This window comes from Salmo trutta, chromosome 27 (genome assembly GCF_901001165.1).
Source record: "Salmo trutta chromosome 27, fSalTru1.1, whole genome shotgun sequence".
Taxonomy (NCBI): domain Eukaryota; kingdom Metazoa; phylum Chordata; class Actinopteri; order Salmoniformes; family Salmonidae; genus Salmo; species Salmo trutta.
Genome location: NC_042983.1, coordinates 30,401,491 through 30,422,702, shown reverse-complemented (window position 1 = coordinate 30,422,702; position 21,212 = coordinate 30,401,491). Strand labels below are relative to the sequence as shown.

General features: G+C 40.3%; 2 protein-coding genes across 6 annotated transcripts in view; one reads left to right on the top strand and one right to left on the bottom strand.

The window, feature by feature from the left end:
• ntng2a (netrin g2a) overlaps positions 1-3,663 on the bottom strand; it is a 73,725-nt gene extending 70,062 nt beyond the window's left edge. For both annotated transcript variants that reach the window (XM_029717776.1, XM_029717775.1), the window contains exons 1-2: positions 3,092-3,663; positions 1,564-2,283 (exon numbers count right to left, since the gene is read on the bottom strand). In XM_029717776.1, the coding sequence (XP_029573636.1) occupies positions 1,564-1,800 (237 nt within the window). In that variant the 5' untranslated portion in view covers positions 1,801-2,283; positions 3,092-3,663. The remainder of the gene's footprint in view (positions 1-1,563; positions 2,284-3,091) is intronic.
• An 888-nt stretch (positions 3,664-4,551) lies between these two features.
• med27 (mediator complex subunit 27) overlaps positions 4,552-21,212 on the top strand; it is an 87,604-nt gene continuing 70,943 nt past the window's right edge. For 3 of the 4 annotated variants that reach the window (XM_029717774.1, XM_029717773.1, XM_029717772.1), the window contains exons 1-2: positions 4,552-4,769; positions 7,585-7,729. In XM_029717774.1, the coding sequence (XP_029573634.1) occupies positions 4,567-4,769; positions 7,585-7,729 (348 nt within the window). In that variant the 5' untranslated portion in view covers positions 4,552-4,566. The remainder of the gene's footprint in view (positions 4,770-7,584; positions 7,730-21,212) is intronic. The other variant, XM_029717771.1, reaches the window with a different exon arrangement.

Here is a 21,212-nt window from a genome sequence, read left to right as displayed (position 1 = left end):
TACCACAGCCAATGTGAGATTTGCAATCTGGCACAAAGAAAGCTGCTGTGAGCATTAACCAGGTGGATGCTACATATTGCTGCATGTTTAGTTGTAAATGTGATGATCATAATTACCATTGGTGATATTTAGGATGTTAAAAGTGACTTGTCACTAAACAAAGACAGATGCTCAAATCAGTAAGTATATGGCTATGACAATTGATCAGCAGAAGTTGCAGATAACAGTATCAAAATGTACATGGTATGCTTTGTGATCATTATTTGACCTGTGAAGTTCTCTCTTCATGGGTTCCAAAATATTTCTTGCCATTTTGTTGCAGTTCTACAGTTCACAGTTTCTGTCCCCATGTAGTGTAGTACAGCCCAGCTGGACAAATTATACATCTGTTTATTCTACAATCAAGCCAGCTGGTTGCCCACAGCAACATTGTCAGCCCCTCTTAGACCCTTGTCAGCACCACCCCACCAAAAACTGAGCTTACACATAAACAAGCTTATAACTTTACAGGATACAAAATACTACAAAGAAATGTGAATGTAGCCCTATACCGTTCACATGCGCTCATGATAGTGCACCTCGCATAGCTCCATAGTCTGTGTCCTGTTAAACAATGTTGGTTATAAGTTAGTGATGGGGGGTGGGAAATCGTTAGTTACATACAGTATGGAAATATTTTGGGAAGATAATGCTTGACTCCAAGTTTCGATTTGTAAAAAAAAAAAAGTATTTTAGTATTTTGCATCCTATAGCTTCTCCATCTTTTTAAATTGTGAGCCAACATGTTTTCAGCACTTTTATTTCCATGACTGAAACTAATTTTCTCATGCTATCTCCTGTCCCTCTGCAGCAGACATACAGTATAGTGAGCAATATGTTTGGAACATCAAATCCCAATAAAACCGCAGTATCCAATTGCAATACATAGAATAGTAATTAATATCAGTACCTAGTATCTCTTCAGGCGTAAGTCCCGTAGGAAGGCAGAGTTCCACAAACACAATACAAATCTAATAATATTGTGTGAAAATCAAACACATTTTTATTTACTTAAATAACCAGAGATAGACTTAGTGGGTTTTAGTATGCAACATACAGGTAATAAATGACTTGATGCATAAACCTGTAACATTGTCCAATATACTAATGTCCAATTACCTGACAATTTTGAAAATGAAGTATTTTCTGATTTGTTTCAGTGTATTTCTGCAGCTAAAAAATAGTGATATTAATATTTAATATAAAAGTATTTTTTTATATAATTAAGTTATTATATTCTATTGGTGCATTTATGGAGACAGTGATTCCACACAATTTTAATTGTCTAAGTCTTGTTTACATTTTTCATTATAATTAAAAGTAGGTTTCAACTCTTCTGTCCTGAGTTGTCTCATAGAAAAGGTACATTGTCATGCCATCATTGTCCTACCATGAGCTCGAGGTAAAAGGATCAGATACCCTACCCACATCCTAATTAACAACTCCTTCCATGTCAATTTTATGTTATAGAGACAACACTTCAAAGTTTAGGCTTATTGTAAAAATCATGAACCTGAAACTTACCAGAGTACAGAACCTCTCCGGGGGATCGCCGCAAGTGATGCCAGGGGGATCCACTGTAATTTGCATGAACTCCTTCATAGCCGTGGGTTTGGGTTGGCATGCGTAAAACTCCCATGTTTGTCCATTATCCATACTAACCAGACTCTTGCATATGTCATACTGGCCAAGTGTCAAAGTAACAAAGTGCAGAAGAAAGACCACCTGTGAGAGCATGGCACTCGTAGAGACCACATCCATGGTCCAAGACCGAGTGTCCGGAGGGAGGAAAGATGTGCCACCGTCGGTCCACACACAGAGAGGATCAGCTTCGAATCCGTTTTGTTTTCATGTTGAGACACCTGCCGTTTGTCGGATACAACCTAACGCTGCTGGACGTCTATACAAATATAGGCCTATGCCTTCCCAAATAAGTTACATGTACTTAAGTTTCGAAATATGTGTTGTCCTACGTTGAAATTACATCAATGAAAGCATTCCTTTAAAGTATAGTTAGTTGCACTTTAAAATGAGCCTGTTGTGTTTGATATTGGTGACATGCAAATCTTGCTCAGATCAAACACCTTTGGCACTCCAGGCAAGTCACACTAAAAGCAGTCGCATGTCCATGAGTAGCCTATACCATTTAGAATATTCCCGCTGTCCACTCAGAAGCTCCCTCTTGATGAGATTTTGTTGAGTTTAATGTCATTCAAATGATGGGTTTACATGCTCCATCTTTGGCTATATCGAGAAGGAGAAAAGACAATTTGTTTAACACACACTGGACGATAAACGTGGTTTCCACGTGAAATAGACGTTGAATTGATGTCTGTGCCCAGTGGCAGCTTATTGGGGGGAGAATTGCCACTCACATTTTCAACAAAATAAGGCACACTAAAACTCTACTGTAGGCTACTGCTACTTCTTTATTGTTATTATGATTTTTGTTTTTACGACAACACAATATTTAATTAAAGAAACTTGAACATATTTGAAACCCTTTATAATAAATATCGGTGTAGACCTACAGCTGAAATATTGTAGCCGTTCACTTTGTTTTCACAACCAATTCATAAGACTACCATAATTTATGCATTTTCCTAACTCAAATGCAAGTTCAAAAAGTTATCCAACGTCCCCACAGAAGGATGACTGTTGAACTCATATACTCTGCCATTAGAGGTAACGGAACTGTCGACCATTTCTCCCAGGCAAATGGAGACATACCTAGGCTACACTTTGCAAATAAGCACGCTATAGATGTCGCCTTGTGACTAATTCTATAAACTTTGAAAATGTTTGGACTCCCATAGGTGGGGGACAGATGTTCTCAACTTTGACACTACAGCCTATGTCAAACCTCTAAAGCTCTCTGAAGTGTATTTCTGATTCCAAATGTATAAACGTAATACGAAATATGTGGCTAGTCATTACTGCATGGTTGCAAGCATTATTCCTTTTTACGGTGCAATTAGTCTTTAACAGATACATACATTTGCACCATCAATTCCTCATGTTCTAGGTAGAACTCGAATAGCACGGCACTTACCAAATTGCTCCGAGAAGGTAGGCATGTTCATATTCTGCCATGAGTGCATCCCTTCGCAAAAGTGTTGTCAGCATTCTGAAGCCTGTCGTCGCACCTTGGTTCGTCGTTAAAAAGAAGCTTAACGTCACTGTATTTAACTGTATTCCCTTCAGTAAGAGGATTAGATGAGATGCTCTCCCCTTCTGTTTGTTTCTCTTCTGTTTGATACTTTTGAGGAAAGCAGTGCGTTGTTAGGATGATACCGACTACATCCCATACGCGCAATAGATGACTTCTAAATATATTATATTTCAAGACTTTTTCAGGAGTGGCACTGCGTCTATTCATGTTCCCCTACTTTTTACGATATCAGTTTTGTCCTACGCGCTCAAGGGCAGAAGGAAATAGCTTAATTTCTCTCTCTCTCGACCTCACTTTCCCCATGCATTAACACACTATCTTATTTCAAAAATTCCCTACTGCTCTTGTTCTCCTGCGCTCTTTTCGTCTCCATATTTGGCTATTAGAATCTGATCTGCAAACTACGTGTTTGTGAAGAGGGTGCGCAACTTCATCTACCGCCCAGTAATATAACCATCCCATGAGTCGATCGGGCTACCTGTCCTGCTTAAAGGAACAGCTCAAAAGAGTCACTCAAGGCAGATATGGATATCTAGTTTTCACTCAGCAATAGACTAACGCAAATTGTTTTACAGTTAAACAACTTGAAGTTTTTTTATGGCTCTTGAAAAGTATAGCCTATGCATGCTATACAGTCTAGGCCTGTAGCCTAAAACTCCAGAGGAATATGTTGGCTAGCTTATGCTTTTTTATTGTTGACAATTGCATTAATGAATAATTAAGATGGACAGTAAAACGAACAAGTTTTGGATATGGGTGTAATTAAAGTAATAGCATCAAGCCAGGAGGAGCTTCTTACTTAAGGAACACTAAGTGGAGCTGTCCATGGTCCTGATGGCCACACACACTTTATTTGTTGTTGTAAATTTAACCTTGATTTAACTAGGCAAGTCAGTTAAGAACAACTTCTTATTTACAATGACAGCCTACCCTGACCAAACCTGGACGAGCTGGACCAATTGTGCACCGCCCTATGGGAATCCCAATCACGGCCGGATGTGATACAGCCTGAATTCGAACCAGGGACTGTAGTGACGCCTCTTGCACTGAGATGCTGCGCTTCAGACCGCTGCCAGACTTGGGAGCAGAGCAAAGCAATGAGTGTAGAGCCTACACATTTCTACAGGGTCACATGAAGCCAAATAATTGTCACAGGCAGACAGTGACACAATGTTTATAGACAGAAAACTTAGCAATGATAAAAAAAAAATGTTTAAGGGGAAATGTTATACCTGTTGTTGGCAAATGAGAGTAAACGTGTGGGCATGGGAAGAGAGAACTACAATTCCCTTGCTATATGCATTCCAAATCAATGACGTTGTTTATGCGACGTACAGTCCCAGCGTGTGGAAGAAATGGCGGACGCAATGAACGTCGGTGTGAATTTAGAAGCATTTTCTCAAGCAATAAATGCTATTCAGGCACTTCGTTCGAGTGTAACAAGGGTTTTTGACTCTCTGAAAGATGGGATGAAAAACAAAGAAACCCTTGAAGGACGCGAAAAGGTTTTTATTACCGAGTTTCAAGATAACCTGCAGTCTGTGAATCGTGACTTGAAGTGAGTAACGTTAGCCGTAGCTAGCTGTAAACCGAAGAAAATGCGAAATATTTGCTGTAAACAGACAGCGTGCTGTTTAGTTATAGTCCGTGAGGAATGAATTGTTGAAGTAGAAATGGTGTGTGTGCTCACGCGCAATTAATAATAATATATGTATTTTATATAGCGCTTTTCGCTACAAAAATCTCAAAAACGCATAATAGCAACTAGCTAGCTAACCCCAGCACACTGGCAGTCTTGCATGCACACCTCAAGTGTTTTCCATTTCATGGTGATTGTCAATAGCTGTGTTTCCATCCAATTGGCGACAGTTTTTTTTAATGCAAATATTCTAAAATCAGCATAAAAATAATATGCGCATTTTCCCACCAGAGATGTATTTCCATCAAATTGACTTGTTGCAGATAAAAGGCTGTGCGTGATGATGTAGTTCACATAAAAAAATCTATTGGGGTTAAATTCCCATCTACTGATTCAAAAAATACAAGTGAAATGGGTTTCCATTTAACCAGCCTGAATTCAAAATGTATTGAATGTTGTTCTTTTTTTTACCCATCTACACACAATACCCCATAATGAAAACATGTTTTTAGACTTTTTTTGCAAATATATTGAAAATGAAATGGGTTTCCATCGCATTTTCAACTCTACTGATGATTGTTGCATTATATAGTGAGTGCCCACTCTGCTATTGGCACGTGCGCCATATAGCCTACATGATGAAATTATTATGGACAAAAGAGTGAGATTTATTTTTATTTGTCAAATGGCAGCAAGCATCGATAATGTTTTTTTTTTTTCTCCACCTTTATTTAACCAGGTAGGCTAGTTGAGAACAAGTTCTCATTTACATTTGCGACCTGACCAAGATAAAGCAAAGCAATGCGACACAAACAACAACACAGAGTTACACATGGAATAAACAAACATACAGTCAATAATACAATAGAGAAAGTCTATTGTCTAAATGAGGTAGGATAAGGGGGGTGAGGCAATAAACAGGCCATAGTGGCGAAATTATTACAGTATGGCAAATTAAACACTGGGGTGATAGATGTGCAGAAGATGAGTGTGCAAGTAGCGATACTGGGGTGCAAAGGAGCAAAATAAATAACAATATGGTGATGAGGTAGTTGGATGGGCTATTTACAGATTGTCTATGTACAGGTGCAGTGATCTGTGAGCTGCTCTGACAGCTGGTGCTTAAAGCTAGTGAGGGAGATATGAGTCTCCAGCTTCAGTGATTTTTGCAGTTTGTTCCAGTCATTGGCAGCAGAGAACTGGAAGGAAAGGCGGCCGAAGTAGGAATTGGCTTTGGGGGTGACCAGTGAAATATACCTGCTGGCGTGCGTGCTGCGGGTGGGTGCTGCTATGGTGACCAGTGAGCTAAGGCAGGGCTTTACCTTGCAACGACTTATGACCTGGAGCCAGTGGGTTTCGTGATGGATATGAAGCGAGGGCCAGCCAACGAGAGCATACAGGTCACAGTGGTGGGTACTATATGGGGCTTTGGTGACAAAACGGATGGCACTGTGATAGACTGTATCCAATTTGCTGAGTTGAGTGTTGGAGGCTATTTTGTAAATTACATTGCTGAAGTCAAGGATCGGTAGGATAGTCAGTCTTACGAGGGTATGTTTGGCAGCATGAGTGAAGGATGCTTTGTTGTGAAATAGGAAGCCGATCCTAGATTTAATTTTGGATTGGAGATGCTTTATGTGAGTCTGGAAGGAGAGTTTACAGTCTAACCAGACACCTAGGTATTTGTAGTTATCCACATATTCTAAGTCAAACCGTCCAGAGTAGTGAAGCTGGATGGACGGGTGGGAAGGTGTGGGCAGCGATCGGTTGAAGAGCATGCATTTAGTTTTGCTTGCATTTAAGAGCAGGTGGAGGCCACGGAAGGAGAGTTGTATGGCGTTGAAGCTCGTCTGGAGGTTAGTTAACACAGTGTCCAAAGAAAGGCCAGAAGTATACAGAATGGTGTCATCCGAATAAGACCCCCATTGTTTATTGGAAAGGAGCATCAAGCTCAACACCGTGCACTTTCATCACAATTTATTTAATCTGTAGCCTTAAAAACTGCATGCTTTCCCAACGAGTCTAGTGGGAGGACCACACATGTCATCGCGTGACTCTGTTTACCTTGATATGATGGTTATTATCAATATTTGCGCAAAAGCTTTCCAGCAACATTTCCCCCGCATAATTAATTTTACAGACACAAAAAGATCTCACCTTGTCAAGCATATTCTGATTTGTAGACATTTGGAAAGTTTACCAACAAAACTTCTGTTTCCATCAGGCCTGTCATGACATTTTGTTGCTGACTTACTTTACTCACATAAAAAGATTGGATGGAAACCTGGTTGAATGTGAAACATTTGTTGCGCTAGCTAGATACTGTTGATGTGAAGGACTCTAACGTAAATGTTAATCTCCCACAAAGGAATATGCTGTAAAATCTAGATTTTTTTTGTGGACTACTTTGCGTATTTAGCAATGCTGTAGAACTGTGCACTTCTAAAACAAAAAAATTGATTTAAAAAAACGAGTAACTGTTGCAAAAGTATAAATTACATCAGATTTGTAAAATATTAACAGAAAAGCACTTTTAATTGAAAATATTGGGCATTTGCTATGTGCACTGTTTTCTTTGGGTAGTCTAGTAAATCTTAGATGATTAATATACATGTGTATTGATATAAACTCTGTGTTGGCTCCATTGTGGTGAGTCTATTCTGTTGTCTTTATGGATGTGTTAAAGGGAACAACAAGCCTATTCTAACAGCTGCTATTCTATGTACTTGCGTAGTGAATTGGAACGCCTCAGTACGCTGGTTGGCAGACCTTCAGAGAGTCATCCCCTTCACAACAGTGGCCTGTTGAGTCTGGACCCAGTTCAGGACAAGACTCCGCTGTACAGTCAGCTCCTTCAGGCTTACAAGTGGTCTAACAAGGTAGGATAAGCGTTTCTACTGGGCAAAAAAATACAAAATATAAGGCCAGTATTCAGTCGTAGTGCATACTGGATTTTCTGCAATGCAGTTTCCCTTATGTTGTGTGAAATATTGGAATCTTGTGGACTATTTCCTTGGATGTCAATGTGAAGCCCCTCCATCCTTAAAAATATATGTTTGTATCCCATCTATTATCCCAATTTTAGACATTGTAAACTCATTGATAAAGTAGCTCCCGTTTCCTCCGTGATACGCTTCCAGTGTATTAGCTAAAGACCTACAATGACATGCTTGCATCTCTGTTAGTCAACAAAAACACCTGACCACCCTATTGTTGTGAAATTGTTACGTTTTTAAAGCATAGGCTGCTGCGACTCACTGTTTATTATCTACGCATAGTCACTTTACAAATGATCTCGACTAACCTATGTCCCCACACATTGACTCGGTACCGGTACCCCCTGTATATAGCCTCGTTATTATGTACATTTGTTGTTACTTTTTGATTGATTAGGTTTTTTTTAACTTAGTTTATTTAGTAAATATTTTATTAACTCTATTTCTTGAACTGCATTGTTGGTTAAGGGCTTGTAAGTCAGCATTTCACTGTAAGGTTGTAACAAAGAACTTTCTTCTGAAACTCGTCAGTCTATTCTTGTTTGGAGAAATGAAGGCTATTCCATGCGAGAAATTGCCAAGAATTTGAAGATCTCGTACAACGCTGTCTACTACTCTCTTCACAGAACAGCGCAAGCTGGCTCTAACCAGAATAGAAAGAGGAGTGGGAGGCCCCGGTGCACAACTGAGCAAGAAGACAAGTGTATTAGTGTCTAGTTTGAGAATCAGACACCTCACATATCCTCAACTGGCAACTTCATTAAATAGTACCCGCAACACACCAGTCTCAACGTCAACAGTGAAGATGCGACTCTGAGATGCTAGCATTCAAGGCAGAGTTGCAAAGAAAAAGCCATATCTCAGACTGGCCAATAAAAAGAAAAGATTAAGATGGGCAAAAGAACATGGACACTGGACAGAGGAAGATTGGAAAAAAGTGTTATGTATAGACTAAGTTTGAGGTGTTTGGATCATAAAGAAGCACATTTGTGAGACGCAGAAAAAAATAGATGCTGGAGGAGAGCTTGACGCCATCTGTCAAGCATGGTGGAGGCAATGTGACGGTCTGGGGGTGCTTTGGTGGTGGTAAAGTGGGAGATTTGTACAGGGTAGAAGGGATCTTGAAGAAGGAAGGCTATCACTCCATTTTGCAACGCCATGCCATACCCTGTGGGCGCCTCTTATTTGGAGCCAATTTCCTCCTACAACAGGACAATGACCCAAAGCACAGCTCCAAACTATACAATAACTATTTAGGCAAGAAGTCAGCTGGTATTCTGTCTATAATGGAGTGGCCAGCACAGTCACCGGATCTCAACCTTATTGAGCTGTTGTGGGAGCAGCTTGACCGTACGTAAGAAGTGCCAATCCAACTTGTGGGAGGTGCTTCAGGAAGCATGGGGTGAAATCTCTTCAGATTTCCTCAAGAAATTGACAATTAGAATGCCAAAGGTCTGCAAGGCTTTAATTGCTGCAAATGGAGGATTCTTTGACGAAAGCAACGTTTGAAGGACACAATTACTATTTCAATGAAAAATCATTATTTATAACCTATATTTCCTATTCATTTTGCAAATAATTTTCTGTATGTTTTCATGTGTCAAATCGGAGGGCCTGTTGTCCGGACCTCTGGCAGTCTCTACGGGGGTGCCACAGGGTTCAAATCTCGGGCCGACTCTTTTCTCTGTATATATCAATGATGTCGCTCTTGCTGCTTGTGATTCTCTGATCCACCTCTACGCAGACAACACCATTCTGTATACATCTGGCCCTTCTTTGGATACTGTGTTAACAAACCTCCAAACGAGCTTCAATGCCATACATCACTCCTTCCGTGGCCTCCAACTGCTTTTAAATGCTAGTAAAACTAAATGCATGCTCTTCAACCGATTGCTGCCCGCGCCTGCCTGCCCGCCTAGCATCACTACTCTGGATGGTTCTGACTTAGAATATGTGGACAACTACAAATACCTAGGTGTCTGGTTTGACTGTAAACTCTCCTTCCAGACTCACATTAAGCATCTCCAATTCAAAATTAAATCTAGAATCGGCTTCCTATTTCACAACAAAGCCTCCTTCAGTCATGCTGCCAAACACCCTTTTAAAACTGACTTTCCTACCGATCCTTGACTTTGGCGATGTCATTTACAAAATAGCCTCCAACACTCTACTCAGCAAATTGGATACAGTCTATCACAGTGCCATCCGTTTCGTCACCAAAGCCCCATATACTACCCACCAATGCGACCTGTATGCTCTTGTTGGCTGGCCCTCGCTACATATTCATCGCCAAACCCACTGGCTCCAGGTTATATTTTAGTCTGTTCTAGGTAAAGCCCCGCCTTATCTCAGCTCACTGGTCACCATAGCAACACCCACCTGTTGCACGCGCTCCAGCAGGTATATTTCACTGGTCATCCCCAAAGCCTTTGGCCACCTTTCCTTCCAGTTTTCTGCTGCCAATGACTGGAACGAATTGCAAAAATCACTGAAGCTGGAGACCCAACTACCTCATCCCCATATTGTTATTTATTTATTTGCTCTTTTGCACCCCAGTATCTCTACTTGCACCATCATCTGCACATCTATCACTCCAGTGTTAATGCCAAATTGTAATTATTTTGCCTCTATGACCTATTTATTGCCTTACCTCCCTAATCTTACTACATTTGCACACATTGTACGTAGATTTTTCTAATGTGTTATTGACTGTACGTTTGTTTATCCCATGTGTAACTCTGTGTTGTTTGTCACACTGCTTTGCTTTATCTTGACCAGGTCGCAGTAGTAAATGTGAACTTGTTCTTGACTGGCCTACCTGGTTAAATAAAGATGAAATAAATGGAAAACAAGGACATTTCTAAGTTACACTACCGTTCAAAAGTTTGGGGTATCTAGCTTATTTTTTTTCAGGGTGACTGTTGCCTTTATTTCGCACTGGAAAGGGTGCTCACTAAGTCACCATTGTGGACTAATATTGTTTTAGAAATAAGATTTTTATGTATCACTGTGACAGTTTTCTGAGCATGTTCTGGAGTGCTTGTGATGGAGCCAGTCACAATGTTTGATGTAGCCTAATATAAAAGTCCAGGGCTCTCCTGTTGAGAATGCACAGATGTCTCCCACTCCAGTAGCTGATACACTTGTGCCTGAAGTGATCTTGAACCCCATGTCCCCATTTTCAATGTCCATTTTCATGGGGTACTTTGGCTTCCTTTGATGACTTGGCTTTCAGAAGGAAATAACTCAATGAACGTTATTTCCCTTACACACAAGACTCCCTCCTAGTGCTCTTATATAGATAAGAGAAAGCAAGGTCGCGTATCTTCATTAAGGAAGATGCATTGCCTTCAGAAAGTATTCATACCCCTTGACTTATTCCTCATTTTGTTGTTATAGCCTGAATTCAAAATCTATTAAATCACTGTGTTTTTCACCCATCTACACATAATACCCCATATTGACAAAGTGAGAACATGTTTTTAGACATTTGTTCAAATATATTGAAAATGAAATACAGAAATATCTAATTTAAATAAGTATTCACACCCCTGAGTCAATACACGTTACAATCACCTTTGGCAGCAATTACAGCTGTGAGTCTTTCTGCCTAAGTCTGTAGAGCTTTCCACACCTTGGATTGCACAATATTTGCCCATTTTATTATTTTCAAAGTCTTTAACCTCTGTCAAATTGGTTGTTGATCATTGCTACACAGCCATTTTCAAGTCTTGCCATAGATTTTCAAGCCGATTTTTTTTAAGTCAAGAGTAACTAGACTACTCGGGGACATTCAATGTTGTATTGGTAAGCAACTCCAGTGTAGATTTGGCCTGTTTTAGGTTATTGTCCTGGTGAAAGGTGAATTCATCCCCCAGTGTCTGACTGAACCAGATTTCAGGCTAGGATTTTGCCTGTGCTTAGCTCCATTGAGTTTATTTTTTCCCCTGAAAAACTCCCCCGTCCTTAACGATTACAAGCGATTACATAACATGATGCAGCCCCCACTATTTTTGAAAATATGGACAGGGATGCTCAGTAATGTATTGGAATTGCCCCAAACATAACACTTTGTATCCAAGACAAAAAGTAAGTTGCTTTGCCACGTTTTTTTGCTGAATTATACTGAACAAAAAAATAAACGCAACATGCAACAATTTCAAGATTCTACTGAGTTACAGTTCATATAAGGAAATTGGTCAATTTAAGTAAATAAATTTGGCCCTAATCTATAGATTTCACATGACTGGGCAGGGGCGCAGCCATGGGTGGGCCTGGGAAAGCCACTTGGGAGCCATGCCCAGCCAATCAGAATGGGATTTTCCCCACAAAAGGGCATTATTACAGACAGAAATGCTCCTCAATTTCATCAGCTGTCCGGGTGGCTGGTCCCAGACGATCCCGCAGGTGAAGAAGCCGGATGTAGAGTCCTTGGCTGGCGTGGTTACAAGTGGTCTGAGGTTTTTAGTCCGTTTCTACGTACTGCCAAATTCTCTGAAATGACGTTGGAGGTGGCCTATGGTAGAGAATTGAATATTCAAAAAGGTGCACCTGTGTAATGATCATGCTGTTGAATCAGCTTCTTGATATTCCACACCTGTCAGATGGATAGATTAACTTGGCAAAGGAGAAATGCTCACTAACAGGGACATAAACAAATTAGTGGCTTCTGCCGCCTGCACGTTATATAATTTCAGGGAAAATGTCAGTCTGGAATTATGCAATTCTGATATAAAAAATAGAAGTATCGATATAAATAAATCTTTTTTTATAACAATCTTTTATCTATCATATTCCATTTTTTATATAAAACATTTTGAATATCTTTCAATAATTGTAATGTTTGATATCAACCTATTTTTGATATCAATAATTCAAATTATTCAGTGTTTAATATATGATATTGATAATTCAATTTCTATATAAAAAGTCGAATTACTGATATAAACATTCATATTGTTGATATTGAAAATTATATTGATATCAAGAAATTGATATATATTTTTAAACTACTTTGCGTACATGTTATTTTATTTCACCTTTATTTAACCAGGTCGGCAAGTTGAGAACAAGTTCTCATTTACAATTGCGACCTGGCCAAGATAAAGCAAAGCGGTTTGACACATACAACAACACAGAGTTACACATGGAGTAAAACAAACATACAGTCAATAATATAGTAGAAAAAAAGTCTATCTACAAAGTGAGCAAATTAGATAATCTGAGCCGTTGCCTCTTTAGGTCCATGACTACCCGAACTTGATCAACGGTTATTGTCTACTAAAGAAATGTTAAAAAATACACGTAACTGTCTCCCATTCCAGTGTGTTGCTTTCTTTGCCCAAACGGAGGATAAAAACAGTTGATCAATAGCAGCTATTGATCAGTCGGCTAAGGCTGCATACCTCTGTTGTCTTTTCCCATGTCTCTATCTGACTTGCTCGCCAACTTGATTCCTCACGGTCATGGGCAGAGGCCACCCACCCAAATCCACTGTGAAGTTTCACTTTTTATGGTAGTTTGTCTCACGTCAACGGTACTTTAATTCGTCATTACCAGTGTGTATAGAACTCCAGATGTTGAACTGCTTTTTGGATGTATGCTGAACAATAATATAAATGCAGCAATTTCAAAGATTTTACTGAGTTACAGTTTATATAAGGAAATCAGTCAATTGAAATAAATGTATTAAATCAATTGGTTTTACATGACTGGGAATACAGATATCCATCTGTTGGCCATTTGCATCATGCATTGCCACACATCTCCTTCGCATAGAGGTGGTCAGGCTGTTGATTGTGGAATGTTGTCCCACTCCTCTTCAATGACTGTGCGAAGTTGCTGGATATTGGGGTGAACTGGAACGCTCTGTTGTACACGTTTATCCAGAGCATCCCAAACATGCTCAATGGGTGACATGTCTGGTGAGTATGCAGGCCATGGAAGATCAAGGACATTTTCAGGTTCCAGGAATTGTGTACTGATCGTTCCGTGCGTTATCATGCTAAAACCTGAGGTGATGTGGAGAGGTCATGGGCTGGCATGGTTACTCATGCTGTTATGAGGCCAGTTGGACGTACTGCCAAATTCTCTAAAATGATTTTGGAGGTGGCTTATGGTAGAGAAATTAACATTAAGTTCTCTGAAAACAGCTCTGGTGGGCATTCCTTCAGTCAGCATGCCAGTTTCACGCTCCCTCATGACATCTGTGGCATTGTACTGTGTGACAAAACTGCACATTTTAGAGTGGCCTTTATTGTGTAACGATAATGCTGTTTAATCAGCTTCTTGCTGTGCCACACCTGTCAGATGGATGGATTATCTTGGCAAAGAAGAAATGCTCACTAACAGGGATGTAAAAAAATGTGTGCAGAACATTTGAGAGAAACAAGCTCAGGATCTTTTATTTCAGCTGATGAAACATGGGACCAACACTTTACATGTTGCGTTTTTATATTTTTTTGGTTCAGTGTAGATCCACTCAGGTTTAGGGGTTTTCCTTTGGGTTTGTCTTTCTGTGTAGCTCTTCAGAGCTTACGTATCGAGTACTCTTCCTAAATTGTGCGGGCTATTCAATGTTATTTGTGTTTTGCTTTGTTAAAGTCACGGCTGAGTGCTGTTGCATTATTTTTCCTCTCCTTAAAGTACGATATTCTGTGTAAAAGAGAAAGACTTGCACAGTGGTTGGTGAAGGGAGGGTGGTGTCTTTGTCCATCTTCTCCGCACCACCACCCCTCTCTGGTGTTTTTTTCCCCCAGCCCAGCAGTGAAGCCGAGTTGGAGGGAGATTAACTCTGTCTCCCCCACGCCTCCAGAGGGGGCCCACAGAAGGGCCGGGGCTCTGGTGCAGGAGTATTGACGCTCCCCGTGCACTTGGCCAAACACTACAGCACTGACCCTTTCTCCTGCAGTCTTCATGTTAATGTAAACACAATTGATTAGAGAATTACCAGTTCCGCAAATATAGAGGAAGCAACAAACAAAAAAAGTTTGCACAGTTGTGCTGTGACTCGTGTGCACAAATGGTAGGCTATACCCAAGCTAGTGGTAAACCAAGGTCATTAACAAGGGTACATGATGCTTCTGGAATTGCCATTCATCTCAGGTTCTTTTTCTCCATGAATTGCTTTCCAGGATATTCAAAAACATAGATTGTAGTTCTCATAAAATGATAACAAAGTGTGAAAAATTATACAGCCTGGTTTAGAAATACAACCAGATTTCAAGACGGGATATATGCAAGAATGAGTAAACAAACATTTCATTAAAGGGAAACATGTTCAGCCCACGGCTACTACTTGTCACTCACCATAGCCCAACCTTAGATTTGTTCAGTTTGAGAAAGCTCAAGGTCCATTTTGTCCTGAGGCCTAGACTATTATGCTTAATAAAAACATGTTTTTCTTCCTATTGCTCTAATGTAAGGTGACCATGTAGCTCACTTGGTAGCCTGTTTGCCCTGTCATGTTCTTTTTGGCCTTAAGCAAGGTGAATTATATATTAGCCAACTCCTCTGACTGCTGTTTCATTGTGTGAAAATACACACAAGCTCCTACACTGATACATAATACGTTTTCTAAACCTATTACATTGAAATCTAATTGTATTTGTCACAGGTGTAGATTAACAGGGAAATGCTTACTTGCGGGCCCTAACAATGCAGAGAAAAATAATAGAAAGATGATATCATGAGGAATAAATACACAATGAGTAACGATAATTTGGCTATACACTGAGTATACCAAACATTAGGAACACCTTCCTAATATTGAGTTTCACCCCCCTCCCTTTTGCCCTCAGAACAGCTTCAATTTGTCGGGGCATGAACAATCTACAAGGTGTCGAAAGTGTTCCACAGGGAAGCTGGCCCATGTTGACTCCAATGCTACCCACAGTTATGTCAAGTTGGCTGGATGTCCTTTGGGTTGTGGACTATTTTTGATACACACGGAAAACTGTTGAGTGTGAAAAACCCAGCAGCGTTGCAGTTCTGGACATAAACCGGTGTGCTTGGCACCTACTACCATACCCAGTTCAAAGGTACTTTTGTCTTGCCCATTCACCCTCTGAATGGCACACATACACAATCCATGTCTCAATTGTCTCAAGGCTTAAAAATCCTTCTTTAACCTGTCTTCTCCCCTTCATCTACACTGCTTGAAGTGGATTTAACAAGTGACCTCAAAGAGATCATAGCTTTCACCTGGTCAATCTATCATGACAGAGTAGGTGTTCCTAATGTTTTGTACACTCAGTGGATACACATGTACAGGGGTACAAGGTAATTGAGGTAGATATGTACATATAGGTAGGGGTAAAGTAACTAAGCAACAGGATAGATAATAAGCAGTATTTTTTTTGTAACAGTATTTTTTATTGGAGTTTCACAATTTTCACCCATATTAAGAGATACAACAACAAAGACAAGGCAAAAAAAACAGCACTCGCTTACACATATCCGTATGTATGCACGCACGTACACACACACCCACCGTTTCCCTCTCCCCGCTTCTCTCACCCCATCCCCCTCATTGCATCCCTCAATACATACATTTTAAACAAACATAAACAGAAAAAAAAACAACAATAAAGACATAATAAATAAATAAAATAAAATGCTCAGTTTAAACCACACGGACCGTACAGTGTAATTCTGGAATACATAGATCACCATTCTAAGAGAATCCTTGCAGCATAATAGCTGATACTTCAGGTTGTAGGTAATTTAGGTAAGGTTCCCATACTTTGTAGAACTGATCTGTCTTAGAGTGCAATGTACATGTCAGATATTCCAGCGGGACCCATTCAAATAGTATCTTATGCCAATCTTTAATAGAGGGAACCTTATCACTAATCCACTGTAAAAGTATGTTTTTTCTCGCTGCGAAGGTGAGGATGTTGTAAAGCCTCCTCTTACCCACAGAAGTTACATGCCTACTAGGGAGACCTAACAGTAGAGAAACTGGGTCCAATTCTAGATCGACCCCTAGGATCTTTTCAATCTCTTGCAGAACACCAGACCAATATCTTTGTATTTTGGGACATGACCATAAACAATGTGTTAGGGTGCCTGTATCAGTTTTACATTTGAGACACTGAGGAGAGGAGGAAGCGGGGCTAAATGCATGTCTGCGATTTGGGGATATATGCAATCTGTGTATTATTCTTAATTGAATTGCTCTAGTACGATTACATATAGATATTGTTTTTGCATATTTCCAAATGTCCTCCCACATCTCTTCGTCAATGGTAACAGACAGTTCTTTCTCCCACACTTGTTTCACTCTCTGTGTGTCGACAGCGGAAAAGGACCTTAAAGCATCATAAAACAGACTTTTCCTTTGTGGGGAAGAAAGCAGTCTTTCAATGACAGACATATCAGGGTTACCAATTAAGGTGGTGCTCTTCAGAATATAGTGTCTTACTTGTAGGAAACGGAAAAAGTCCTGCTTTGGGAGTTGATATTTCTCGACCATCTGCTCAAATGACAATAAAATCTTATCCGCAAATAAGTCATTTAGTCTGCGTATGCCCTTATTAAGCCAAACGTTAAAGCCAGCATCCAGCAATCCTGGGACAAAATCTGGGTTGTTAAGAATTGGGGTAAGAGCAGAGGTTAGTTTGGACCTTCCCAGGAAACGTTGAACTGACCTCCATACTTTGAGTGTGTTAAGTGTAATGGGGTTGTTACAGCGATCTTTTACAGACTTGAAACTTGTGAGAAACAAAAGGTCCTGTAAAGGGTATTTTGAAAGAGAAGTCTCAATGTCTAACCAAATAGAGGAGTCATCGTTTGTGATCCAGTCTGAGATATAACATAGGTGGGCACACCACTGATAGAGACTGATATTGGGTAGATCCAAGCCACCCATAGAATTTGGCAGCTGCAATATTGCCATCTTAAGTCTTGGCTTGCGTTTACTCCATATAAAGGAACTTAGCCATCCATTTACATCCTTTATTACCTTATTGGAGAGTAATACTGGGATCATTTGGATTGGGTAAAGTAGCCTAGGTAAAATGTTCATTTTCAAGAGGGATATTCTACCCAACCATGAAATCGGAAGCGACTTCCAGCGCTCCAGATCCTGTCTTATTGTGTCAAACAAGGGAACAAAATTGGCTTTGTACATTTGTTGGAATTTAGGAGTTACAAATATACCCAGATACGTAAAACCTGAGGGAGACCATTTAAAAGGGAAGGGGGGAGAAGTGTTAGGTACAGAGTGACGGTTACCAAGTGGCATAGCCTCTGATTTAGTTAGGTTAATCTTGTAGCCTGAGAATTCGCTGAATAACTCAATAGTGTTAATCAGAGATGTGATTGAAGTCTCGGGATTAGAAATAAATAAATATCAGGACATCATCAGCATACAAGCTTATTTTATGGTGAACATCACCAATGAGCAGCCCCTGTATAGCAGGCGTTACCCTGATGGCCTCGGCCAGTGGTTCCATAACAAGTGCAAATAGGAGGGGGGACAGAGGACAGCCCTGTCTGGTACCTCTGTGTATAGAGAAGCTATTTGACCGTAGTCCATTAGTAAGGACAGCAGCCTGAGGATCATCATATAAAACTTTCACCCATTTTATAAAGTTGTCCCCCAGACCAAATTTATTTAGAGCAAAGAATAGGTAAGACCACTCCACACGATCAAATGCTTTCTCAGCATCTAGGGAGAGCACAAGACCATCCATAGCACTTTGTTGGTAGACTTCAATTACATTAAGGAGCCGTCTGACATTGTTACATGACCTACGTCCCTTAATGAAGCCAGTTTGGTCTCCTTTCACAATCAGTGGCAGTGAGTCCTCTAATTTTTGTGGCTAGAATTTTAGAAAGCAATTTTCTATCCACATTCAGAAGGGAGATTGGTCTGTACGAGGAACAAGACTCCGGACATTTTCCCTTTTTGAGAATAAGTGATATGTTGGCTTCTCGCAGCGTTTGGGGGAGCTGGTCATTTGAAAATGAGTGGTTAAACATATCACACAATGGCTCAAGGATCAGGCCATGGAACTCTTTATAGAACTCACTACAAAACCCGTCCGGTCCTGGGGCCTTACCATTTTGCAGATTCTTAATTGCGGACATTATCTCTTCCTCAGTAATAGGGGCATTAAGGAGAGACTTCTGTTCTTCGGAGATAGTAGGGAGCTCAATCTTAGAAAAGAAGTTCTCCATTAACTTGGGTGCGTCATTTGGCAGTTCTGAGGCGTAAAGATTTGCATAAAATGTCTTAAATGAGTCATTTATCAATTTATTTTCATATAAATGATTGCCATCAGAATCAGTAATAGCCGCAATTGACTGTGAGTCAGCTCTCTTTTTAGCTAGGTACGCCAAGTACTTTCCTGGCTTATCGCCATGTTCATATAGCTTTTGCTTGACAAATCTCATTTTCTTTTCAGCGTCCTGTGTTAGGAGGGAGTCCAGCGTTGATCTAATGACTGCTATTTCCTTTAATAGGGCAGGAGTGGGAGTTTTAATGTAGTCCTTCTCTTTAGTTCCCAATTCACCCTCTAGTGTTTTTTGCTTTTCACGCTTTTTCCGCCTCTTAGTGGCTGCGTATGACATAATCAGACCCCTGGCGTACGCCTTACAGGTTTCCCAAAGGAGTGAGGGGTTATCTGTTGATTGAGAGTTAATAGAGAAAAATGCTTTAAACTCTGTAATAAAATATGATGTGAATGTATGGTCTTTAAGAATGGTTGTATTCAACCTCCAATGTCTTGACTGATTGAATGCCCCGTTGAGTTTTATGTCCAGGATCACCTCCGCATGATCAGATATGACTATGCTTCCTATCCTAGCGGATAAAACAGACTGCAGCGACGTCCTGGGCATAAAAAAGTAATCTATTCTAGTCTGACATCCATGAGGTGCAGAGAAAAAAGTGAACTCTCTGTTGGAGGGATGAAAAGCTCTCCAAACATCAGCATACCCCAGATCATCACAAATGGCTGTAAGTGACTTAGCTTGAGGAGAGAGCGAGGCTATACCACTGGGAAGCTTATCAATAAGGGGGTTCAACAAACAATTAAAATCCCCTCCGACCACTGCAGTGTCTGAGTTTAATTCTGAAAAGTCTAGAAATACCTTAGTGAGGAAGTCAGGGGGGTGGGCAGGGGGGAAGTAAATATTCATTATGGAAATGCTCTGCCCTTGTAAAGTACCATTAATTATAACAAAGCGACCCAATTTATCTTTCACACACTTCAAGACCTTAAGTGGCAGGTTCTTTTTCACAAGAATTGCTACACCTCTACTTCTGGATGTAAATGATGAAAAATACACTTGACCAAACCCCCCTTGTTGTAATTTCAGATGCTCCTTATCATTCAAATGGGTTTCTTGTAACAGGGCAATATCAATATTTTCTTTTTTCAAAAAGGATAGTATCTTCTTCCTTTTAATGGGGTTATGGCTCCCTCTAATGTTCCATGTACATACACGTAGTCTGTTACCTGCCATTGCGCTTTGACCATTCAATATCCAGACTGAATCTTACTGTAAAAATGGGGTGGTACCTTTTTCCATGTGTTGAACTCTCCTCTCACTGAGCGTAAACAAACGATATGAACCCTGAACTTGAACTATACAAAACCCAAAAAATAAACATGTAAAAATCCAAAAGGGGGTTTTCCCACTAGCTAACATGCAGGGGATTTCAACTTTCCAATGTAGACTCTTAAGTCCGCATTGCCACTCAATAGCCTCATCCTTTATACATGTGGAAATTAAAATCAATAGAAGAAGATTGAGGCTCTTCCACCTAAAACCAAGCCTGGGCACCAATATAGGTTCACACATATCTCAGTCTGAGCTACGGCGGCAGTTACTTTAGCAAGAAAAATAATACCGATACGAATATTACTGAACAGGAGCACATGAGAACTTACACCACTGTTTCATGATCAGATTCAAAATGAAATAAGACGTTATCCTATGCTGCGGAGGTGCAGCTTAAGGTTATTTACCCGAGAGAGTCAATAAACGCAGCAGCCTCTTCAGATGTGTAGAGTTTTTTAGGCGATCCGTTGACCATAATCTTCAATGTGGCCGGGTACAGCAGTGCGTAGTCGATCTTCATTCTCTTGAGTCGAGCCTTCACCTCATCAAACGCTTTGCGCCTTCGTACAACCGCTGTGGAATAATCATTGAAGAATGAGACCTTTGGACCTTTACGTTGACTACCGTCAGAACCGATGTTTCTAGCCGCATCCATGACACGCTGCTTGTCGGTAAAGTTGTGGAACTTTATAACCACTGGTCGTGGGCGCTGATTGGGACCGGGTATCGGTGCTTGAGAGCGATGTGCTCTGTCTAGCTTCACACGACCAGCCTTAGTGTCCATTTGTAGGTA